At 47.4% G+C, this 25,822-nt stretch overlaps 2 protein-coding genes across 2 annotated transcripts in view; one reads left to right on the top strand and one right to left on the bottom strand.

The window, feature by feature from the left end:
* The window catches only part of VKORC1L1 (vitamin K epoxide reductase complex subunit 1 like 1), a 48,512-nt gene extending 43,595 nt beyond the window's left edge, over window positions 1-4,917 (top strand). The window contains exon 3 of the mRNA XM_072640091.1: window positions 1,742-4,917. Within this exon, the coding sequence (XP_072496192.1) occupies window positions 1,742-1,968 (227 nt within the window). The 3' untranslated portion in view covers window positions 1,969-4,917. The remainder of the gene's footprint in view (window positions 1-1,741) is intronic.
* Window positions 4,918-7,659: 2,742 nt separating this feature from the next.
* GUSB (glucuronidase beta) lies at window positions 7,660-25,246 on the bottom strand. Its single transcript, XM_072640090.1, has 12 exons — window positions 24,985-25,246; window positions 21,576-21,761; window positions 21,151-21,332; window positions 20,418-20,560; window positions 19,786-19,973; window positions 18,163-18,315; window positions 16,911-17,089; window positions 16,606-16,752; window positions 13,461-13,545; window positions 11,776-11,952; window positions 9,803-9,938; window positions 7,660-8,231 (listed from the first exon to the last, which is right to left on the bottom strand). Exons 1-12 carry the CDS (start codon window positions 25,195-25,197, stop codon window positions 8,056-8,058), a joined length of 1,965 nt encoding a protein of 654 aa, XP_072496191.1. The 5' UTR covers window positions 25,198-25,246; the 3' UTR covers window positions 7,660-8,055.
* Window positions 25,247-25,822: the final 576 nt, after the last annotated feature.

Raw genomic sequence — 25,822 nt, 5'->3', positions numbered from 1 at the left:
CTAAGGTTTGCTGTCAGTTAGCTGTAAGATATCCTCTCTTTCTTCTGACGTTTATATTGTAAGACATTAAAAGTGCCTGTGGTGGATCACAATTGCCAAGTGATGTGAGGTGACAGCATATTGGGATCTGGGAGCTTTGAGCACGTGTGCTGTAGGTGAGACCCTCTGAGTGCCACACTGGTAAGGGATACCCCCCAAATCCCAAGTTCTTGGTTGCCACAGATTTCCTACAGGATCCCCCAAAACAACTTCATATACAGGTTCATGGGAATGAATTAATGTTATCAAGGCCGTATTAAGAGGACACAGTCATCTCTTAGTATATCCAGCTTCCAGACACTGATGTTATATAGAACAGTGACACCTGAATAGCTCACAAGTGGCTTGTTAGCCCAAAGGAGATTGAGGCCTTATGTACTTAAAGTCAGTTGTTGGCACTAACATGTTGGTGCCTTTGTGTGGGCTTTCTTCTGTCTCCTTGAAATCCCCCCTCCCCGAACTTTCTGCTCCCTTCTTATTTTCTGCCCTACCCCTGAGCTCTATTCTGCTGAGAAATTTTCCATAACCCTGTGTAAAAGGTGTTCATTGGGAGCATAGGGGGACCTGGAAAAGATGTGTGAGACACATTTGTGTGAATCTGATCAGAGTTGAAATGTGAGGGGTAGTGCTGGTGAAGTGAATAAAGAGTTAATCTCCCAGCCAGGTACACCTGAGCTCCAGTCTGGTTTGACACATCCTATCTGTATGACCTTGGGAAAATGACTGAACCACATGGTGCCCCCAAGGGTGAGTGTCCATGAGAATAGGTTGCTGAGCAGGGGCCGATATCACTGCATTGGGAGAGGCAGCTTCCTCTGTGACAAATCACGGGTCCAATACCTGCTTCTATCCTATTTGACATGCTTTTCTATTTTAGGGAATCCCATAGTGAGTTCATTAAAAAATCACCCTTTATTTGTCCTTGAATTTTCCTATGCTATGCTTTGTCTAAAGTTCCCCTATGTAATAGATACAGTTATCCAGATGGTAGCTTGGCTTCCAGAATTCTATGGGAATTACATTTCCTGTAATATATTTGAGAATTTTTTTGCCATTGATGCTATCTATGTATATCCTTTGGAAACAGTCCTTCATTGAAAAAAATATTGGAAATAGTATTACTATATGGAGAATGAGGTGCGTAGTGCAGCTAATACCAACATCTTAGCCTTTAAGAACCTTGTTAAAACTTCAGGGCAATTCTATGAATTCTTAGCACACGAGCTCCTAAGGTCCTCCTTCTCAGAAAGTGACTGGATTTTATTTGATAGACAGGGAGACCTGGTGGAATGGACAGGTCAGTTGCCTGTTCAGTATTTTTCTTGCTAAGTGATTTGCATAAAAGCACAGCAAGAGAGATATTACAGCAAAGACCTCGACATATGTCTGAGCTGAGTAAAATACACTACTTCTAAAAGGCCTTTTCCTTAACCCAGCTTCTGAAAACGTGGGATTGGGGAACAGATAAAGGCAGGAGTTTTGATGTCTCTTTCCCTCAGCAGACACAGCTATGTTTGATCGACCTCGTCTGCTGCGATCGACCGTGCCCGGGTTGTGTGTCGACTTTAAACGTCAGCCTACAGAACTAATGTTACTCTTTGACCCGGCGCCCATGTCTACAGCGTAATGCCTGTGGCCCCTCAGTGTAAGATCAAGGAGTCATTGGGCATCGCTGACCCTGGTTCTGTTCTCTCTCTTGCAGGCTTGACGGCCAGTGCAGTCGCAGCTTTAATCCTCATGACCTCCTCCATAGTGTCTGTGGTAGGGTCGCTGTACCTGGCGTACATTCTGTACTTTGTGCTGGAGGAATTTTGCATTCTTGGTTTTTCCATATACATACTGAACTTCTTTCTCCTTATCATCAACTACAAACGACTCGTTTACTTGAATGAAGCCTGGAAACGACAGCTGCACCCCAAACAGGACTGACCCAGCCCAGCGCGCTCTGAACGGACCGTCTGGAGACCCTTTGTCCATTCAGTTTAGTTTGCAGTGATTTTTTTTTATTCTTCATATCAGACACTTTCCCTAAGAATCTTAAACTGATTTTTAAAAAAATCCTGTAAATTAGAAGGGGCCCTGTCTATTTTCTGTGTCAATCTTCCGTTTGAATATGGATACAAAAGCGGATACTCCGAGCCAATCAAAGACAAGCTTTAACTTTCCTTTGAAGAGGTTTCTGAAATAACAAAATATAGTTTTTTTCTCCCCAATCCCCGATTGTCAAGTGAAGCAACCGTTGCTAGTAATTCTCTTACATGTATAAATTCAGTTTCAGGTATTAAAAATGTGATCATGACATGAAAATATTTTAGAATAGATGTATTAAATATTGCCATGTTTACAGTATGTAATACATTTTTAGCCGATGGATTGAAACATGTAGATTCAACTAGAATCCATTTATGTGATATTGTCAATAAAGGTAGAAATATTGGATCCATCCCTGCAGAGCTCACTCTACAGTTTAGTTTAGTAGCAATGAAGAATTTTCAGCTCATAGTTGACTAATAGCGGAAGGAGTCAGAAGCCCCTACAGGTGGGTAGCGTCTCAACAAAAGCACTAGTAGCTATTTCTGCCAGGCTAGCCAGCCTCATAGACCCTTGGGATATTGGTCGCCTTCCCTGCACCTTTTCTCTAAGGAAAAAACTAAAATTGAAAGAAGGCCCCAGTCAAGTTTATGTGAAGTCATGAAATGGGACTGATTGTTACCTACACAGAATGAGTGACCAGACCTGGCCACAAGAAAGGTATCTCTGGGGTGTGAAGAATGGGAAAAGGGTTGGTGATATTAACTTAAGGTCCTTAGGGGCTTCATTTCTTCCAACAGTTGAGTTTTCCTGCAGACATTTTTCATTTGAATTGGTGCCAGACAGCCAAGCAGTGTTACGACTCATTGGTAATAGATGTGTAAGTAAGCCCAAGGACTGCAAAGGAGGCTTGAGGTCCCATGTAGTTCCAAAGGGATTTCCCGAATGGATGAGTTCTGCACAAACTAAAGAGACATAGAGTGATCTGGTTTAGAATCTCAGATTTGTACTATATTTAGAGGTGAACTTTAGGCCTGACACCCTGCACTTCTCACAAGAGATTAAATCTGCTGAGGAGGGAAAAGAAAGTATTGTAGGTACTGAAGGGAGGGAGGCTCCAGGAGCTCTGGCATTGCCCTAAGAGCCATTGAAAGTGCAGGATGAAGTTTTTAAAAAGTTGATCTGAATAAATCCAGTGGAAATTGTGACAGTGTGTTTCTATGGTCAACATCCTAAAACAGAATATTAAAAGTGCCTTCTGTCTTCAATCCTTAAACCAAATATTTTCTGTGTTGAACTCAGCAGGCAGAAGTGTCCTTGCTTCCCCCCCACCCTGCTACACGAATGGAATAGAAAAACTCACAGTCTATAGAAAAGCACTGTATGTTGTCATTCTGGTCCTTAGGCTGAGTAGTAACAATAGCATTGATTCCAGTTCTCTTAGCCATCAGTGTCCAAGTATAGCCGACCAGACTCGGGGAATTAATGAATGAAGACTGGAGAGCAAGAGAGCCGGCATAGAAAGTTGGAATTTGTAGAGTCAACCACAGTGGTAATTTTTTTCAGCTAGTCTCTCAGTTCATAAAATCAGTAGTGTTTTCTACCCTCCAAGCAGGTATATTAGGGATCTATCTGGATGTATACTCTAAATTACAAACTAGTTTATTTAAAAATGGCCTAATCCAGTTCGAACAAAAGCTTCCTTTTCCTGTGAATGTGAATGTTTAAAGAACAAATCTCTTCTATGAATTTCTTGTACTCTAATGGTTTAAGAACACTAGGAGACAACGATGCTCAAAGGGCGACAGTTCTGTTTGGAGGAGAGTATTGATAAATTTGTGGAAAAAAGTTTCAGTTTTGCTAAGGCAATTCACTTGAAATCCCCTTCTCCAATATTTGGAAGGAGACGGTCTAACGATTAAGAGTGCTGTAGTGAAGTAAAATCGACTAGGAAGCACTCTGCACGTTCCTGTCCCAGCTTGAGACAATTTTCCACCACATTTGGGAGGAACCAGCAGCATACACTTCCAACTTGTTGATGTTTCATTCTCTCTCAGACAGCTTGAACTTGGATGAGAAAACATGAGTCTAACATTCAGCTGGGACCCTTATGGCTTTCCTTTTCCTCTCATAAGCCTTAGGGGAAACACCACTGGTTAATATATTGTATAGAAGTTAGTTATTTTAATACATTCTTGTGACTAGTAGACTTAATGTGCTTTTTCTCCACAAAAAGATGAATATGTGCTGCTTGATGTACGAGCTTACCATTCATTGTAACCGTCTCTATAAGCACCTGTACTCATAGATGAGAACCTTGATTTGATTTTTTTGCCCTCTATTGACCCTGCCCTGCATCTCCCCCCTCCTCCCCAATAAAAGCCACCATATTTGTCAAATTTAAATGTTGCTGTAGACTGAAAAAACGTTTTGGATTGGACGTTTTGTTTTAGCCTGCTAATGTGATTTGCCAACATCTTTAAAGAATGGGTTAGGGGAAAGATAATTTTTAAAACTCTAAGCTTTTTTTCTTTAAGCAGGGTCTTTTGTAGTTGATGTTATTGGTTAATTGACTCACAACGAACGAAGATCTCTTACACACTTTTTGTAAGTCTTGAATGTAATTTGATAAAATGGTTAAAACACGTTGTGGTGGGATTACAAATTCTAGTGGGCCTGGGGGAGGTTTGGGATTGGTTTGTTTTTTCTTTCTGTTTCTGCCATCTGATGTTGTCTGGGGTGAAAACGTATTCCCTTCTGGTGAAATAGCTCAGGGTTAACCAGTTGTGTGCCAGGAATTGTACTTGTATTTCATGCAACTTCTCATTAAATCCGTTATTACTAAGAGTCCCAAAGTGTGTGGACTTGACTATTTTCAGACAGAAGAACAAAAAATTAATTTAAAAAATTGGCTGCCCAGAAATCTTAGGATATCTTGGGTTACAGGCACATAGGATAAGGTAGAGAGGTAGAAAATGATGAAGACTGAACCCTGAGTGGCTTCAGCTCTTGGGGCTTTATATTGCCATGGACGAGGAATAGCAAACAGCATCACGAGTCTTCAGTTCTTTTAGAATCTTGGGTCTGTGTTACTCGCTTGTGGTGGAATGGGAAAGTTTTGGGGGAAATTCTCAGACTTGACAGTTGTTGTTGGCAGACAAGTTCCAGCTGAAGATCAGTGTTAGATCAATACGGACAGATTTCAAGGGGACAGACACTTCCCCTCCTCCCACCTTTGATGCTTCTTTGAGGGAGTGACTCACATCTGGAAGAGGCAACGTGAACACCAACCTCCACTGACCAGCAGAACCTTCCCATATGGATGCTTCAGCCAGCCATGGGGGCTTTGAACTTAGGTGGACTAAACCTCAATAAATCATCTGATAAACCTTGACTCTGGTTTGACCAACCTTGTCTAATTAAACGCGGTCCTTGCATTAGTCCAGAGAAGGTGGAATGTTCCATTTCTGTAAGACTGGCTTAAAGCATGGCCTCACTCTTTGGCATGGGTTGATCTGTATAGTGCATTCCATCAGAAGTATTTATTACTAGTGCTTTAATCTCCAAAGTAACCTTCATGTAAAGTTGCACCAGGCAAATATTCCTTTGAACAACTGATACATTCTGTGAAAGAGATTCGGGACACAGTTTTTCTAACTGGTAAGAAAAAAGACTAACCCTGTAAATATGTAAGAATGCTTATTTGTTGCACATAACTTTTTGGTATAAAATAAATGTCAACATTTCCTGTGGAAGTCTTTGCTGCAATCATTCTTAGCCTGCAGTTCTGCATTTCCAAACAGGAGCTTGGATGAACCTAAACACAGAGGCCTTTGGGGCTTCAGGCTAAGCCTTAGATGTTGAAAAAAAAATGGATACTTTTCTGGAAGTGTCCTAAGCTGCAACTATTCATTTTTAAAAGTTAATTTGTATGTAGTTTGTAAAGAGGTTCAATTGTTGAAACCCTAAGAGATCTAAGTTCCTGGAATTTCTGCCATTTTATTATATGACGTGGGTATGTGATTGTCTGGAGTCAAGAATCCATGACTTTAAGGTATTACTGTTTATAATGCTTCGAATTTACAGAAATGTGTTTTTCTTTTTTTAGATTTCATGCAACTTGGACAGTATTACAGTCTTCAGAAGTGGTGATATCCCTTTTGTTGAGAAATGCTATGACTTTTAAGCATTTTGAAATCTCTGCTAAGAAATTTGCCTTTGTAGTTGGATGGATACTGTTTTTGCTCTCCTGATGCGCCAGGTCCAGGGAAATGGGACAGCTCTTTAATTTGTAAAGCATTCATCATAACAGATGTGATTGGTATCATTTTTAATGTGGCTTTTAGAGGCTAGCGGTTTTATATATGACTTTGTTGATGTTGAAATGGTGTGGAACTTAACGCTGTTTTAGAAGCTTCGTTTTATTGTGTCACTGGTGACAGAAGAAATGCATGGTTCTTTGGGAGACCAGCTAAGTGCTCTTTTAATGGGGCTGATTCAGTGGGGATGGTTTTGTTTTGAAGGGATGGAAAGTTATAGTAAATGAGTCACCGCTTTGGAAAGCAAGGCTAACATGGATATTAGGAAAGACTTGTCTAATTCATCATGTCAGCCTTCATTTTGAATAATATTAGGTCACTCCTGTCATCCATCCCTTATTGTAAAGATGAGGAAACTGAGGCCTCATGTTTTGTAAAATACTGTCTTCTGAGAATGGGGAGAGGGTAGGCTGTTGACATAAGGGATGGAAATTTGTGAGAGTAACCCACTTTCAAGGGTATTATTCTGTGTGAGATAAGAGTTATTCATACTGGAGCCTTATTTCCTTCCCCCCAGCACTAACTAGAGCAGTGGTGGTGACAGTGATAGAGGTTTCTTGAATAAAAGAGCCTCTTTTATAAACGATTGCTTCCAATGAAGACCAACGAAGAGGCATCCAGGACTGAAAAGGCAGGTAGATAGATGGGTGTTGTAGTGGATAAGAATATGGAATTCAGAACTGGGATGACCTGAGTTCACATCCCACCTCAGACACTTGCTAGGCAAGTCACTTAACCTCCCTCAGTTTCCTCATTTGTACAATGAAATTGGACTCTTTGGCCTTCCAATTTTAAATCTATGGTTCTGTAACTGGGGAAAGCATCATCACCTACCTTCCCAATCCTCATTTTCCTAATCTGCAAAAAGAAGATAAGGGTAATTGCACTACCCACATCACAAGGTTATGAGGAAGAGTGATGCATAATCGAAAACTTTATTGTTGGCTTCCAATAGGGCAGAAAGGGATGAGGCAAGGAGGCATGGAGGCCTTGACTTCTGATGAATTCTCTAAAGAAACTGGGGTTATGAACTTCAGTAAAGACAATGTGAAGTCAACATCCCCTTCACATTGTACCATTTAGGGTGCTGGTCATCATGAAGTTCAGTCACGGTTGTAAAAAAGAAAAACCACTGTTTCCTGTGTTATTTTAAATTCTCATTTACTTCATCCTGGCTGGTCTGACGTGGTGTCCAGGGTGGAGGAAAACATATTACCTCTGTGTTAAGGGACACAAGGCTGTTGGGAAAACATACAACTTTGTAACAACATACTGTTAATAGTGAATTTTAATACTGCAATCAAAACACCCTGATTTTAAGTCTATCTGCACAAGGGATGTGAAAATGAGGCACATTTGTCTGTCAAACTGGTTTCAAATTCTGTTTAGCTAATTTTTTCATGCAGGTCCTCCCGCTTACGGAGAGCTAGTTCTTAAAACTAGCATTCCTGTTGTGGACAAAGGTCTCATTTCATACTTGATAGTATCCCATCTTACAGAACATTATCAAAAAGCATTATAAAAAACCATGTCTTCCCACCTCCCATCAGAAGATGTAGTTGAGAATCCTGGAAACATCTCTTCTTGTATGATAGAGGGACTCCCAGAGTCCCTTGCAAATCAAGCAGCTCCCCCTTCCTTGGTTCATAGAAACAGTTCTTGTCCTTTAGTCAAGGAAGTAAAAAAACCGGTTTTCCAAATACTGTGGAGTTGCTGCTAAACGAGGATACATGGTTTCATTGGCGATTTTCCAGTATCGTTCTCTGAGAAGGAATGCTGAACCTTTAGGTTGTCGCTGTCGGGTGAAGATTCCCTTCTTATTTCCGACCACTCTCTGTGGTGCTGAAAATGAGGCAAAAAGCATAGTGAAGGACAACTTTGTTGCTCTCCATTGTTGCACATAAGTGGCCTAGATCCTAACTCACCAGACATAAAACTGAACTGGGTAGGCACAGCTAGGCTCAGAAAAACAGATTAAAAATAAAATGTTCATGAACTGCCTCATAGTGCCAGTAGACTGCCTGAAGGATCAGTTGGGTTAGTATGCCCAAACCAACACTAGAGGAGAACATTCTAATCTCTCCCCTTGAACAGACACTTCAAAATGAGCCCCTAGGAGTTAGGGATCTGCTAGGTGGCTCTGCTGGGAAGCTCTGCTCTGGGCACCACCCAGGGTTCTCATTGTGAACTCACTGTGAACCCATAAACCCTGACTGAGCAAAGGCTTAAGAATCTAATTAAATGAAAACTAGCTGCTCTCCACGAAAAGGCTGAGGACTCCTGACTGACACCGAAGCCACTCAGGCCAAGTCAAACAGGTTTCCGTCTCCTTTTCTCCTACTTTGCTCTCCTCTTTGCCCTTTTGTAGCCTTATTCCTCCCTTTTACTGCCATGGCCTCTTCCACCCTTGTTCACAATATAACACAGCATCTTTAAGCCTCTAGAAATATTACAGGAATTGGGAAATAAAGTTTTACTTCCCAGAGGATTTAACCAAAACCACAGTTTTGTACCTTTGCTAGGAAAAAACCAAACCAGACACGTATATAGTCACAGGTACCAACCCCATTTTCTTTTGATTTGAATAAGGCCTGTTTAGCTGAAAGTGAGTGGTTTCTTTGAAACCATACCTTTGTCAAACAGCTGGCTGTCCCTTCAAATAAGCTTTGGAAAACTGGCCTATTTTTCAACACTTGAAAGTTAGTGTATCTCAGACCACAGCGGAGCAGTGAGTGCAGTGTAAGGGATAGAGTCAACCAAGGAATCCAGAGGATCTGGGGTCAAGTTCTGCCTGTTACATATACTGGCTGTGTGACCCTGGACAAGTCACTTAGCTCTCTGTGTCCCAGGCAACTCCAAAGTAGATTTTGCCGAACAGCTTTTATCAAAAGAAATTACTGCATAGCAGTAGTGGAAATTTATCATTCTTGGTGATCAGAGCTCCCCCTGCACTGTCTCTGCGCACCCCCCACAAAAAAAAACCCAACTTGTAGTAGAAAGAATGCTACTGTAGGCAATCTGGCTCATTTCTCTCATGTTCTATCCAACTCCCACCAAAAAAAGGGAAAAGAAAATCAACAGAATTTATCAGCTGCTTTGTTAAACCCTCAGGAGAAGGGACGTGTTCAAACAGTAAGTTAAATGACAGCTGAGTTTAGTAGTGAGTGATTCACTACCGTCATTGTAAGACATTGTAAGACTCTAATACTGGCTTTTTTTTTTTTAAACTAAAAAACATTTTACTAAAATGGCTGTGAGTTTGGTTAAAGGTTTACAATCGAGTTACAGGGAAAGAACCTCAGGTTCCCAGAGTTTCCTAGCAAATTTCACACGATCTAATGTGTCTCTCCTACGACTTTGTGTTTGTAACTAAGGAAAACTAGTGGTTGCAGAAGACAGGCAGGGCTACTCACATTGGTCTGTCATGAAATCTGCAAAATTCCAAATCAGCTCTCCAATCACGTAGTCTTTGCGTTTTTGGTCGAAAGCCAGATGATACTGCTGCAGCACAAATTTCTGGTATTCTTCGCTAAACATCAGAGGAGGGTCCTAAATAGTGTAAACGGAGAGAGGGAAAGGAAGGAATATGGGGGTCACAGGTCTCAGTGTCCATGAAAGTTGGTAGGTCTCTGCCTTCGTGGTGGGCGGTCAAGGCGGCCACAAGGAAGACTTTGGAGGCTACGCCAGGCCTCCCTCGAAGGAACTTTGAGAGCCTTGTCCGGTGCAATGACTGTGCCTCATCCCCAAGGCTCTGTTTTTACTGGCTCTGCTCAAAGGATATATGTGAGAGCACAAGAATGTCCCCACGTAGCAACCTGGATTTTTATGTGTCCCATTGCTTATGCATGCGTCATGACTTGGCATGAGCGAATCTAGACTTCAGACTGCCCTTCTCAGCTGGTGCCATGTTCAGCTTCTACACCAAATAACATGAATTGACTGACTCTAGAAGGACAGGCCAGTTAAATCCCAACAACAGTTTTTATAGGATGTTTGCTGCCAGGGTATTTGCTGGAAATGTGGTACTGCCAAAGAACGAAGAGCAACTATGTCTGAAAGCAGACCAGGGAAGGTGGTGATCCTCCATAAAACAACCAGTCTGCCCTAACACGGACACAGATGGTTTTCAAGGTCGTTAACATTTCCCAAGGTCTCAATTCTGCCCATTATCAGCTTTTAGGCCTGACAGTGAGCTGAGCCAGATGCATTTGCTAAGACAAAGGCTGGAATTCCAAGATCCTAACTAACTCTTGGCTTCCAGGCAGCTAAGTGCATTGGGAAGTGAGGCTGGCTGCACCAGAGCTGGTCCCATCTCCCCCAATGTGGTGTCTCTGATGCCTCCACAGAGGTGATCTAAGAAGTACATTTTCAGTCATGGAGAGCAAAGGCCATGATTTTCTCTTCTGATTTATCCCAACTAGAGAAAGTAATCTGCTGGATGTCCTGACCTAGTACCAAGGTGGCCTTGGAGCAGAGAAGGGTTAAAGAGTTAAAGAGTTAGTATGGTGTAGTGGATAGGGCCAGGAGGAACCCAGGTTCAAGACGCATCACACACACACACACACACACACACACACACACACACACACACACACACGAATCAGATGGTAACTAAGCCAATGCCAGGAGAGTGTGTGGAGAGCAGGGAATTCTTAATCTGAGGTCCATGGGCCACAAGATCTTGGGGGGGCCTCTATGAACGTAATGGGACAAGAATTATACCTTTATACTAACCTTTGTTGTTTTCTGTGATCCCATGGACTTATACATGTTAAAACATTATTCTGAGAAGGGATCCATGAAAACAGGTTAAGACACTCCCCCTGACCACCCATGAGGCTAATAACGCCTGGAACAATGACTGTTTGAAGGTCACACAGCCACTGCAATGGGGTGCTTGGATGCACAACCATCACCCACTTACAGAGCTGGATAAACTGAAAGTGGGCACACGGTGCATGCACATGAACATAAGAAACATTTTTTAAAATCCCATCAGAAAAAGGAGGTCTGCCTGCATCTATTAGCATAGGGATGGCATTTCAGCAGGGCCAGGCTGAGCTTAAAAAGAAAGGAATCCATCATTCAGTCCTAAGGGTGGCCCAAGGGAGAACTCCAGGCCTGTAATCGGAGCCACATGAGGAATGCCCTGGCCCTTGCACAGGCTCCCTGAGACAGGGGAAAGAGAATCCAACTCTGGAGATGGAGAAGGAGGCTGGGCTTAAACCCATTAGCTGCCCTAAGGGATGAAATGTAAGCTGGGCCCAACAGTCGCCTCCCTAGCACCACAAATACCTTTGGAAATGGGCCAGAGAAGGAAAGCCAGCTGGCTGCCAAACCTTGCCCCCAGGGGAAGGATGAGATCAGTGTGGCATCCGCCACTCACCTGGTGCAGCCCAGGGACGGTGTCTGCTCCGTACTCACTTTGGATAATTGGCTTCTGGTATAATTTGTACCAGTTCTCAAATTCAGTGTTGACCTGCAGCTGAATCACCTCCAGGTGCCCATAATCATGGTACCAAGAGTAGTAGTTGTTGATACAGATCACATCCACGTATGGTGCCTAAGAGACAGATTAAAAGCTCGCTTTTAGCTGGGCATGATGGTGTACCCCTGGAATCCTAGCTACTAGGGAAGCTGAGGAGGGGGCTGGCAGGTCTCTAAAGGTGAAGAGTTTAAAACTGGTGGGCAGTCCATCCCTCAATAGAGGATGGTTGGCAGTTTAGCCATGTGAGTTGAGCAAAGGGGTTTTCCTCCCCAAACTCTGCCTCCAAAGATTGCCCTGCTGCTGGTGGGCAGGAGATACGATCAATAAAGTGCTGAAATAGAGACTTTGCTTGTTCTGCCCATCTGGCTGGCCAACGGTGGGGATGGCAGACCAGGAGACAGAGCAGAATACTGGGGGTAGGGAATGATGTAAGGACTTAGGAGGGGGTCAGGCCCAATGTCACTGGCAGTATTTTCTCCCCCAGGGACCTTTCCCCCAGACGTTGTTCCACTAGGGAATTTGGTGGTAAGGAAGAAGGGGACTTCTTGGGGGGGTGGGCAGAAGAGAGAAATGAGCTGAAATGGTGCCACAGCACTAGGGAGGGCCACTTTGATGTGTGATTCTCTGCCGTTAGCTTAATAATCACGTCTGTAATAAATATACTCATCTCCCAACCTGGGTTTGCCTTGATGTGATCTGTCTTCTCCCAGTGACTACTGTTCCTCTCTGACTTCTCAGGCCACGTACACAATACAGGTGGTGGGAAGGGTGTAGAGGAGCCCTTGATGAATGGGTCAGTGTGTCTGTGCGTCTGTGTGTGGGGGTGGGGCGGGTCACTACAGCTGAAGGCCCAAATGCCTCTAGAATGAGGTGAGGTTAAGAGGGCCAGCTTGGACTCATGGAAGAGTTGACCTGGGAGGGCCCAAGGACAAAAACAGTGACTCATGGAATAAGGTGTTTTCTGTGTGATCTCAGTAAGTCCTTGAAAGTGGAGGCTGGAAGAAGGCAATGGTCAACCCCTCCTGTATCCTTGCCAAGAAAACCCAAAATGGGGCCATGAAGAGATGGACAGGACCGAACAACAACAAACATGATGGCTAGGGGCCAGCCTCACCCCTGGTTTTAAAGATGGTGGGCAGCAGTGAGAGTGGGAAGTGAATTATTTGTTAGGCAAGAGACCCCTGGGGTCTAGCTGTGGCTGTCACTGACCACCGTCAGGGCCAGATTCCTCCTCTGTAAATGAAGGGCTAGGATGTGATGGGTGGTTCAGCCCCTTCAACCGTCACATTCTACGAATGGACTCGGCATATGGGAGTTAGCTGGCCTAAGACTAGGCCATGTGCCCAGTGTACATGGTCCTTTCCATTAATTCCTGCTACCTACCCTGGGATAACTGGGGAGAAAGCAGGAGAGACTAGAGTGGAAGGACCAAAGCTGTTCCCTGGGCCTCCCTTGGGCAGGGCCTCCCCACTAGACCTGTCTTGGCCCCATAGTGGACCAATGTTGGCTGTTGGGTTTTAGCCTATGCTACCAAGCAAAAGCAAGCAAGAAGTAGAAAAAAATGAAGCCATTCCAGCACTTACCCCATGATCCACTTCAGGCCTAGAATTGGACACAAAGGTCACAGGTCGGGTGGGGTCCAGGGCTCTGGTGTGGGCGATCACAGTCCTGTTCAGGACAGAAGACATATGGTGGCCCATCAGAATGGGAAGGGCTGCTGGTTCCTGCTCTTCCACCTGCTTCTTTCTGGGGGAGTCACTGGTCCTTGCTCCCATGTGCCCCTGACTCTGTTTCCACGGGTGGGCAAAGACCTGCCTCCTGAGGTTCGAGGGGGGCAGGGTGGGGAAGGGGAGTAGAGGGGAAGCTGCTGCTTGCGTGGGCAGCTCAGAGAGATAAGGCCCCAGAATGGGCAACCCATAGTGGGCTAGGAAAAAGCTGATACTGAATTGTTCAAAATACCTATGACTTGGTGATCTCAGCTTAAAACTACTTGTTCTAAAGGCCTAACAGATGGAGCCCAGCCAGCAGCCTTTGCCCAGTCATTCTGAGGGAGGAAGCCACTCCTGCTCTTGTGCCATGGACCCGTCCCCTCCCCACTGTGACTGTATGCAAGCCTCTTATAATAATGTCTCTGCGCTGACTATGACGTGTCAGCCCAAGAAGCGTCTTTAGGGATCATCTGGGCCAGCAAAACAGCGCTGGGCCTAGAGTTGGGAAGACCTGGGTTCAGATCCAACTTCACATACCTACTAGCTGTGTCCTTGGGCAAGTCACTTAACCTCTGCTTCAGTTTTCTCTACTTCCCAGGGTTTTTGTGAGAATCAAAGGAGATCTTTATAATAAGAGGAAATGGAGGCTCCATGGAGAGAGGGGACCACTGGCTAGTGGCAGAACTAGACTTCAGGTCACTAACCTTTCCAAGATTTCAGCTTACCGAGTGGTGATGGATGGGCAGCTAGCAGCTGTCATGATTGCTGCCCTGACTCCTCCTTATGGCTGGTCTCCCTCCTTCCCTTCTCTCTCTCCCTTCTTTTCTTTCCTTCCTTTTTCTTCCTTTCTTTCCTTCCTTCCTTCCTTTTTTCTTTCTCTCTTTCTTCCCTTGTTTCCTTCCTTCTGTCCTCTCTCTTCTTAGCTTATTTTAATTTTTATCAAGTTTTTTTGTTTTTTCATTCTATTAATTTCCAAATTTATCCCTTCCCTTCCCTAAGATCTTTGTTACAAAGAATAAAATGAAAGGCCCCTGAGAGGTGTGGGGTAAAGTGGCAGGGGGCTGGCTCTGGAGTCAACAACCGGGGTTCTGATCCCTTGTCCTCTATGGGCCTCAAGTTTCCTTCTCTCTAAAATGAGAAGGGCCCCTCCTGCTCTATATCCAGGATCCTGTGTTATTTTACTCCTCAGAAAAATGAGTTGTACCAGATGACCCCTGGAGGCCCTTCTACCTTGGAATTCTTGATCCTATGAATTAACCTATGCATCCAATGAGTCTGACAGTATATGCAGTAATCCACACCCATAGGCTCCCACCTCTGTAAAGAAAGGGAAACCTTTTTGAGGAAGGAAATCCGCATTTACTAAGCACCTACTTACTATGTACTGGGAACTGTGCTCCGCATTTTACAGAAATCACCTCATTTGATCTCACAAGAACTCAGGAAGGGATCGATTCCCATTTTTACAGTTGGAGAAACCAAGGCAGGCAGAGGTTAAGTAGCTTGCCCAGAGTCACATAGCTGGTCCATGTAAATTCCTATCATCACCACACCCCAGCACTGCTCTTCTGAAGTTTTTAAGTTTCTATTGTGGGAAACTTGTAGCAGGCCTTAGTCCAGTTCTGATCAACTCTCCTCCAAACCTTTCCCCAGAGGACAGAGTCCTGAATCAGAGAGGGAAAAAATCTCTGTAGGTAGTTGGGAGTTACCTATGAGATGATAATGTGCCAGTTTGGCCCCAAAGAAGAGATGAGAAGGCCCTTCCCTACCTCCTTTCCAAAGAGACGGGACTATGGGTATAGAATACGGATGTATTGTATTGCCAGACTTGGATGATGGCTTGGTTAGTTGGGCTACAATGTTTGTTTGTTTCTTTGAAAGCTGCCTAGAAGGCAGGGAGAGATTCTTAACCTGGGACCCAGAACTTAAGAAATTTTTTTGAGAATTGTATTTTGATATAATTGGTTTCCTTTGTATTTTATTTTAAACTAAAAAATAAAATTATTTTAAAATAAAAAATTTTAAAAATTCATAAACAATGAATGATAATAAATAAATCAATAATACGCAATTTAAAATGTGACTCCTAGGAGGGCCCACAAGATTTTGCAGACTGCTTAAAGGGGGCCGTGACACATAAAACATTAAGAACCCTCATCCAAGTATGGGTGCCTGGGAAGGATAGGAGGAGCATTAAGACATTAGGAAAGAAAGGCAGGATTAAAAATTTTAAAATTAATTTAAAAATTTTAAAAGTTATCAATTAAAATTAAAACTCAAAAATAATGTAAACTGAGGTCATTAGAAAATGCATTTCTAAGTACAGGGTCGTGGCTCTAGAGCTAGGAGGGACCTCTGAGGCCACAGAGGAAGGTGTGACTTGGCCAAATGACAGCCAGTATTTATATAACACTTTCAGGTTTGAAGAGCACGTTCTCTTTGTTAACTCACTTGATTCTCACAACAACCCTCAGCTCAGGGGTGTTATCATTAACCCATTTTACAGAAGAGGACTTTGAGGCACAGACAGTTTAAGAGACTTGCCCAGGGTTACACATCTTGGGATGTCATCGGTGGGACTGGGACCTGGAACCTGGACCTTCTCGACTCCCAAATTCTGACCCCTGTGCTCTGTGCACCCATCTGCCTCCCAAGGTCAGCCATGGTTTTGGGCCAGTCCCTTTCCTTTCTCAGCTACCTCTGCTCAATCTGAGATTTCTGACTGCGCAAAGCCTATGCTTCTCAGGAGAAGGCACACAGGAGAAGGTCTTTGTAGACTGGAAACATCTTGAGGGCAAGTTTTTATCTTGGTCTCCCCAGTACCTAGTACACAGTAGGTCCCCAATACAGGCATCCTGGTTGGTTGATTGGATGGATCCCCCTAAGCCCCCCAATATGATTCTGATGATGGTTTCCTGTAGCAATGCGCTCACACTGGGTGTGTCTCCCTCCATCCAAGACCACCGTCAGGACCATCCTCCCCACAGCCCCAAGCCTCACCCTCAGACAGGGTCCTCACTTGAAATAGTAGGCAGCAGGCGCCAGCCAGGAAACAGGCTCATTGGCCACAGACCACATAACCACAGCAGGGTGATTCTTGTCCCTCCGGACCAGCTCCTCCATCACTTCTAGGTGGTGTTGCAGAGAAACATTCCCAAAGCTCTCTCTGTGGGGAAGGAGAGGAGTCAGCATCAGCCCTGCCAAGTTCAACTTCACCATTTTACAGATAAGGAAACTGAGGCACAGGGACATTTCATGTCACATAGCTGGGAAGTAGCAGGGGTCCCCCCTGTACAGGGGGCTCAGGAGGAGGAGGACACTCACGGTAACACAATCCCCACGCCCGGACACTCGTCAATGACCACAATCCCGTAGCGGTCACAGAGTTGCATCACCTCCTCGGCATAGGGGTAGTGGCTTGTACGGAAAGAGTTAGCCCCCAGCCACCGCAGCAGGTTGAAATCCTTCATCACGAGAGCCCAGTCGAATCCCTTCCCGCGGATCTAGGGATGAAGATGATGAGGAAGTTAAGGCAAGCATGCCCGCCTTTCCATGGAGTGGCGGACACATAGAGAGCTCCCCTGTATATCCCTCACCATCCCTCTGGTCACCCAACCCAGGCCTCAGCACTAGCTGCCCATAACAGCATTAAAAGGTGGCGGAGAGATGGCCCCACCCTGCATAATCACCACCCTCCTCTGCCATCACCCCAATTCTTCTTACGGCCTCCTAGCCTCCAGTCTCCCTATGCTCCAATCCATCTCTCTACACAGCTACCAAGATCTCCCTGAAGCAGGCAGTCAACCAGCACTTATGAAGCTCCTATTGTGTACCCAGCACTGGGGATACAAAGAAAAGCTAAAAAAAGTCAGTTGGGTACGTGAAGAGAAGTCATATAGAATAAGTCTGGGAATGTATCATGGAGTCAGGTTGTGGAGGGGTCCGAATGCAAAAGAGGAATTTGGATTTGATCCCTGTGGTATTTATTGAGCGAGGGGGCAATGGGTAAGTAAGCCTGCTCAAAAATCTTCCTCATGTGAATGGGATCCAGTCCAGCCTCCTCAGCCTAGATTTCAAGACCCTCCAAAGAGTGGAAGGCCTCCCACCTACCTTACAATCTATCCCACATTCCTCCCTACCACGTGCCATTCATTCTCCATCTGAGCTAGACTGTGAGCTGTTTCCTGAACTTGAGAATCTCCCACTACTGTGCCTTTGAAAAGGCTGGTCCTCATGCTTAGCATGCAGTCCTTCTTATCTCTGCCTTTCCTCAGGTTTTTCAGCTCAGGCAGCACCACCTCCATCAGCCCTCCTCCAGTTTTGATCTGTGATCACTCCTTTTCTCTCTTATACTATAGTGACCTGGATACCTGTGATATCCCCACTCTGGAGAAGGTAAGCCTTTTAAATCAGGGGCTTTGTTGTTTTGAGGGGTTTTTTTTGTCTCATTACCCCTGGGCCTAGCATGGTGCTATTATTAGTAATGTTGGAGGGGTTGAGGTGATACCTTTGCTTTTAGACTGACCGCCCCTGTTTGCACCCCTGTTTGCACCTCTACCCCGAGACCATCTCTTACATCAGCGTCTTCATGCTTGTTGACCCCGTGGAAATAGAAGGGTTTTCCGTTAATGAGAAACTGGTTATGCATGACCTTCACAGTGCGGATGCCCACAGGAAGGGTGTAGACGTCAGACACGATCCCGGTTCCTGTCTGTACTTCTAGGGTCACCTGCCATTCCCAAAGCACAGGACATGAGGGTCATGGTGGGGGGCCTCTTCCAGGTAGTATGATCTGCTATAAAGAGAAACCACCCCCTGGCCCTATGGGGATGTAAGGGTGGGTAGAGGGTGTGGTCAGTACTCAGACACCAGAGACCCAGGCCCAAAGGAGTCAGAAAAAATTAAACGAGGAAGACCCCAGGCCCTGGTGACCTCCCCACCAAGATTTAAAGGAATCAGACAATTGTAATCTCCCTACTGTTCACTCTGACCCTGTCTTGGTTTCTGAATGTTAGAAATGAGCCATCTCAGGACTGGTGGCTAAAAAGGTGGACAGGTAGTAGGGTGGAGTGGAAAGCTGGTTGGTCTCCGAGTCAGGAGAGACCTGAGTTCAAATTCTGGTTCTGACATTTGCTAGTTGTGTAACCTTGGGCAAGTCACTTAACCTTTGGAGGCCTCAGTTTCCTCAACTGTAAAATGAAGGGTCTGGACGTGGCCCCTCAGCTCTAAATCTTCGATCTAGAGTAGAGGTCAAAGAAAACCCAGGGCCTCTCCCCAGAGGCTCCAGAAACAAATGAAAATGTGTTTAACCAAATAAATAAAAATACAATACAACATTGGTGGTGTTAACCTGTAGTCTTCTAAGCCACTATGTGGCAGGTACGGATCTATTTCTGGAATGGGAGGAGGGAGTCAGCATTTATAAAGCACCTAATATGTACCAGGGACAGTGCTAAATGCTTTACAAACGGTATCTCATGATCCTCACAACAACCCAGCAAGCTAAGCGTTGTTACGATTTATGAGCCTCAGTTTTTGGTTGGGGAAATAGAGGCAGACATAGATGAAGTGACTTGCCCAGGATCACACAGGTAGTAAGTATCTAAGGTCAGATTTGAACTCAGGTCTTCCTGACTTTAGGCCCAGTGCTCTGTCCACTGATTTAGAACAATCGATGTCTCTGGGCCTTAATTTCCATCTGTATAACAAGAAAGAGGGCTGCAAGATGAAACAGGCTGGTCACCTCTGGACATAGGGGATGGATTCAGGGGTCAGATTAAGCCATATTTTCTGGAATTAGTCTAAGAATTCATTTTGCTTGACTATGAATCTTTGTCACAAAGGTTGTCTTTTTTTCCCCCAGTGGTGGTTCTACAAGGGTAGGTGAGAAGGAGAGAAAGCTGATTTTTTATAAAAAACACTTGAAGATAGAATAAGTTGGACTGTATGACTGCCACCATCAATCGTCCAGTGACCTCCCAGGGCCTCCTCACTTTCCACCTTTGGGCACTGGAATTCTTAGCATTTCCTAGATTTTGTTGTGAGAAGATTCTTTGTGGCACAGAAGGGTGTCATCAGAGGCCTGGAATTGTCTGGAGGACATTTCCCTGAGGCCTCCTTTCCCTGCCAAGGCCTCTTACTGGGTCTCCAGATAGTGCGGGGGACAGGAATCTTCCTGCCTGGGGCACACAGATGTTACCTCAAGTGAGTACAGGTAGGCAGGCTGCTCGTGCATCAGATAAGGCCACCAGAATTGGGCATTGGGCACTGCGAGCTGGCCCCGGACCCCCGTTCCCTTGGCCACCACTCTCCCTTCTTTGTCCCAGAGAAGCAGCTCGAGCTCAAAGTTCTCATTGCTTTTGACAACAATCTCATAGTTCACTAGTCCTGGAGGAAACCAAGACACATCTGAGCCATGAGGGCAAGTCCCCTAGAGAGACCCAGGAGAAACCCCTCTAGCACCCAGTGGTCACCGGGCTTGGGCAGCATGCAGCAGCTGGGATTTAAGCAAGCCGCATCTGGATACAAGAGAAAGAGCCTCCCTGGGTGTGGGGAGAGAGCTCAGTGGAACCATGGTTGAGGACAGTGGCTGCCCCTGGCTCTCCGCTCCTTGTTTGCTGAGACTTCATCTGACCTGAGCATTCTGGGGTCCCAAGTCAGACTTCTGAGAGTCCTGGAGGAGGTGTAGATGGCCCCTAGGGATATCTCTGAATAGAAGGTGATCCCTTGCATCAGGCCTGGAGGTGGACTCGATGCACCCAGGAGCTAGGGATTGGAGCCCTTCCCATCCCCCCTCCCACCTAGCAGCAGCCACAGGGCAGGGCCCCTCACCTGTGCCCTGGTCTATGTCGGTAGTGACGGTGATATCATCGATGTAGGAGACGGGAGTAGTGTAGAGGAAGACTGAACGGTGCAGGCCAGCATAGTTAAAGAAGTCAAAATTTGTTTTCTGAATAAAATAATACTTGGGATACCTGGTTTGGGAGAAGGGAAGGGAGTGCTTTCAACCCTTGTCCTCCTTCAGTGATGTGCCTGGGTCAGCTCTCCCTGGCTGAAGTAAAAGGGCTGACCCTGGAGCAGGAAGACAGGGCTCTGAAGTTCACTACCTGGGGAAGTTAGGGGCACCATAGTGCAGGGAATCTGTGTTGGGAAGACATCTTCCTAAGTTCAGATCCGGCCTCAGACACTTCCTAGTTGTGTGACCCTGGACAAGTCACTTTACTCTGCCCCAGTTTCCTCATCTGTCAAATGAACTGGAGAAGGAAATGGCAAACAACTCTAGTATCTTTGCCAAGAAAACCCCAAATGGGGTCATGGAGAGTTGGATACAACTGAAATGACTGAACAACTCCTTGGGCAAGTCACTTACCTTTACGGGCCTCAGTTTCCTCATTTGCAAAATGAGGTTGTTAAAGGGCTCTAGAGTTAGGATCCTCATAATCTAACCTTCCTGCACCTCAGTTTCCCATGTGTCAAATGAGGGGGTCTGGCCTCTGGGCCCCCTTCCTGCTATGCATCTGTGATTCTGTGCCAGGCCTGCGGCAGGTGAGAGGGCCCTGCTCACCGGGCCCTGTCGGTCTTGTGCTCAATGATCCCTGGTGGCAGCGTGTGGGGCGTGAGGGTATTGTTGATGGCGATGGTGATGCGACTCAGCTCTCCAGGATTGGACTGGACCAGCCTGCTGATGTCGGCTTCAAAGGGAAGGTGGCCACCCTCGTGCTCGGTCACGTGTACCCCATTCACCCACTGCAAGCAACCAGGCAGGGGAGCAGAGATGAGTGAAGGAAAAGGACAATGGTCAGGGCAGGGGGTCACCAATCTGCACATACCCACACGTACATGCGGAATCAGATATGTGCGCACGCACACACACGCACACACACACACAAGCACATACACGTACACACATACATACATCCCCTAGTGTGTGCTTTCCCCCAGTTATCCCTCACAATCTCTTGCTCCCTTAACCCCAACCTTGGTACTGACCACAATTGCGTAGTAGTGGGCACTGCTAATTCTTAGCATCACCCTGATGCCCGGGTCCTGGGCCCAGCTCCGGGGCACCAACACCTGCCGCTCATACCACACCCAGCCGATGAAGTTATGGAGCGTGCGGTTCTGGCCCACATCGTTAAAGCTGGAGGGGACGGGCATGTCCAGTACAGGGCCCGACTGGTAGGAGGCAGAGAGGAAGAAGAAATGGTGGTGATTCTCTTTGTCCCTATAGAGGAGCCTGGAACTAAGAAACACCCCTGTACTGGCAGTCAAAGGATCTGGTTTCCAATCCCTCCTCGGTTTGCTACATTGGTGACAAGTCACCTAGACCCTTTCTAAATGGTGGAGTTAGGGCTGGATCAGAGGTTCTGAACCTCTGTTGTGCCATGGATCTCTGTGGCAGCAATCTGGGCAAACTAACTGGGCCTCTGCCCAGAAGCATAGTTTTAAATGCATAAAATAAAACTGAATCCAATTAGTATTTAAATATAGTTTTCAAACTATTTTTAAAAATAAATTCATGGACCTCCAGGTAAAACCCCCTGAATCGGATGATCTCTAAATCTCCCTCCTCTGGCTGAGTATTTTTTAGGGTAACCCAGGGGCAATCTCAGCCTGGGTCATCCCAGGTTCTCCAGCACAACCCAAGCCTGCCCTGCCCACAAGGCTTTCCAGGAACCTAGCAGCTTTGGAAACCTTTCTCTTTGGAGAGCCTGAGGCGTCAATTGAGATAAAAGGCAGGTATGTTTGGAAGCAGACAGCTTCAAGATAGGATCTTCCATCCTCTTTAGGAAACTAGGATTCCAGCTCAGCTGGTGGATGTCTGACTCTGAGATCACCCAAGACCTTATCAGTCATTCCAGATGGCAGTGGGATATTGGCTGGCTCTTTGGCTGGGATGTGTCAGCCCAGGCAGGTAACAAGGAAAGGTAATGATGGGATGCCTGGGTGGGTAGTAAGGGAAGATAATGATGGGATGGAATGCAGCCCCAAGGGGAGGGCTCAATTCTACTTGGCCAGATCTTGTCAGAGGGAAGCCAAAGAGGAGGCATTCTTGGCTGAGTTAAAAGCCAGGAGGATTTGTGTAGTGGACAGAGCACTGGTGTGGAGACAGGAAGACCAAGATTTGAATTCTACCTCACATACTTGCCAGCTGTGTGACTCTGGGCAAGTCATACATCTGTGGGTATCCAGTATTTTGACTGCAATATAATATATATGTCCCCAAAGTCTAAATATAGAGTCGAATATAATGTACATGTCCCCAAAGTCTAAAATGTAGTCTAAGACTCCAGTATATGTATGTATATATATTCCCCCAAAGTCTAAATAGAGTCCAAGACTCTAATACAATATTTGCCCCAAAAGTCTAAATACAGAATTTCTAATATATTGCCCCAAAATCTAAATATAGTCTCTAATATTATATATATGTGTGTGTGTGTGTCCCCAAAGCCTAAATATAGAACCCAAGACTCCAATATATGTCCCAAAAGTCTAAGTAGAGTCTAAGATTCTAATATAACATATATGTCCCAAAAGTCTACATGTGGAGTCTAAGACTCTAACATGATATATCTGTCCCCAAAATCTGAGTAAGTCTAAGATTCTAATATAACATATATGTCCCAAAAGTTTTAGTGTAGCTTTAACCTTTAATAGATTATAGAATTAAAAATTCTTTGTGTCTCAGTGATTAGCACTGGCATTACCTGGCATGTAAGAAAAACTTAATAAATGTTTATTGGACTGAAAACATTTAAGCCATTAAAGCTTAAAACTGATCTCGACTTTTGGGATGCCCACTATGGACCAAATGGCAGTATGTCAAAGCTAGGAACCTCCTACAGGAGGGAGCACCTCAGAATTCCTGAGCCCTTCCTGGGAAAGGAAGAAGAAGCCTGGCTCCTCACTGGCTAACGGACTGATGGGATCATGAAACTGTCACACAGAGGAGGCTGGGACTAGCGGGCTCAGGAGCTCTGGGGGCTAGTCCCGTCCCTAGGATGCTGATTCTGGGTGACCTTGGGCAAGTCCCTTCCCTGCGCTGGGTCTCAGCTGCCCCTCGTTTTAAGAGACATTGGAAGGAGAGGGTATCCGCAGTCCTGGCCAGACCCCACATTCTGTGCATCGGGCTGACGGCTGCCAGGTGCCTGGCAGACCCTTAACAGATGTTTATGGACTGACTGAAGTCCGTGTCAGAGGGGCAGCGGAAACCGGACCTCCCAAAGCTGGGCTCTGGAAATAAGGAGCAGGAAATAGGATGGAATCAGGAAGGGGAATGGTTTCCCCTCCACCTCGGCCAGGACAAGTGGAAAGCAAAGTCTGCAGACGTGCGGGGGCTACAAGCACAGCGCACCGCACACGCGGAGGAGCGGGGCGGACCGGGCGCAGCGCCCAGCGCACCGTCTCCCCTCCCTACCCCAGCACTTGCTGCCCCGGGGTCTGGAGGGCACAGGCTGGGCGCCCCAGCTCCTCTGTAAGGCGGGCTGAGCCGACCTCCAGGACTGCTCCGGGCTCTGCCCAGCCCCTCGTCTGCCCGCTCCGCTCTGCCCAGCCCCTCGTCTGCCCCTCCGCTCTGCCCAGCCCCTCGTCTGCCCGCTCCGCTCTGCCCAGCCCCTCGTCTGCCCCTCCGCTCTGCCCAGCCCCTCGTCTGCCCGCTCCGCTCTGCCCAGCCCCTCGTCTGCCCGCTCCGCTCTGCCCAGCCCCTCGTCTGCCCGCTCCGCTCTGCCCAGCCCCTCGTCTGCCCGCTCCGCTCTGCCCAGCCCCTCGTCTGCCCGACCTCGCGCTCTCATCCCACTTCCCCTTTCTCCCTTCCTCCTTCTGCCCCCTGCCCCTCTGCCCTTCCCCCCAGGCGATCTCAGATCTCCAAGAAGATCTCTAAGACGGGGGACACCGGGGAGGGGTCGGAGCCGGGGGTCCCAGGGTCTCCTTCCCCGGGATCGCGCTGCTGGAGGACTGGGGGGCAGGGGGGCAGTGAAGGGCACCCGGCTGCTCGGAAGCAGAGCCCGGCTTGGGGCGGGCAGGACCCTCCCTCCCCTCCCGGAGTGGGGGGCTTCCCAGCGGGGCGCCTTCCCCCGGGCAGGGGCACGGAGCCCCGGGTCTGGGGATCAAAGCGTCCTCGGGCTCCCGATTTCAGGGAGGGGCCACACTCGAACCCCAGCTTGGCGATCCCGCGTTCACAGTGACCCCCGGAGGCCGGCCGGTCCGGAGACAGGCAGGCGCAGAGCGCGGCTCCGGGGCCAGACTTGGCCGTACGGGGGGGCGGGGGGGGGGGGTGGTCACCTCCCGGTAGGGGGCGCGCTTCCCCTTCCCCCCAGGGGTCCCCGGGGGGGGTCACCTCCCGGCAGGGGGGCGCGCTCCGCCCTCCCCCCCTCCCCCCAGGGGTCCCCGGGTTCACCTCCCGCAGCGGCCTCTGGTACCACCGCTCCCGAAAGCCCTGGGTCCGGTCCTGGGAGAAGTCGGCTCGGAAGTGCCAGAGGCCGCCCAGCTCCTTGCGCTCCCGGCTCGGGGTCTCCCGCGGGTACAGCATCCCTCCAGGCAGGGCCGCGGCCTGGCCGCACAGCGCGGCCCAGAGAGCGGCCACCCAGGCCACCCGCAGCCCCGGGGCCATGGCTCCCGCCGCCGCATTCAGCCGGGAGCGCCGCCTCCTTGTTAGCCGGGGAAGGGAGGGAGGGGGAGGAACCAGAGGGGAGGGCGCACCGACTCCCGGGCGGCCATCTTGGATAAGGGCAGGAGTCGGCCCGGGAGCCCGCGGTGATACTTCCTCTGGCCGCCAGGGGGAGCAGCGAGCCAAAGGAGCCCACGTGGGGAGCCACGCCCTCCTAAGGCCCCTCCCACCTTTACACAGAAGTCTTGCAGGCCTGTCCATCAGTGGACATGTATTGAGCGCCTACTGTGTTCCAGTCACATCCCCCAGCCCAGGTGGGGCGTAGGGAGCAGCTGGCAAACATGCCAAGTACCAATACAAAAGGAGAGGAGAAGCGGCCCACCACAGACCCCAGGACTGGGTCAGGATCCAGCAAAGGAGCCAGAGAAGGGGTGGTCAGAGAGGCAGGAGGAGGACCCACACTGCCCGAACCCCAGAGAAGAGGGGTCCAGAGGCAGAGCCAGGAGAACCGCTAAGTGCCAGGACTTCTCTGGCTCACTTAGCCCTTCACAGCAATGCAAGGACCTAAAACATCCCTAGTGGACTCTTCGGGCAAAATGCCTTCCACACCCAGAGAAAGAACCGTGGG

Source organism: Notamacropus eugenii, chromosome 2 (genome assembly GCF_028372415.1).
Source record: "Notamacropus eugenii isolate mMacEug1 chromosome 2, mMacEug1.pri_v2, whole genome shotgun sequence".
NCBI lineage: Eukaryota > Metazoa > Chordata > Mammalia > Diprotodontia > Macropodidae > Notamacropus > Notamacropus eugenii.
The sequence above is the reverse complement of the archived record's forward strand: the minus strand, read 5'-3'. Positions and strand labels throughout refer to the sequence as shown.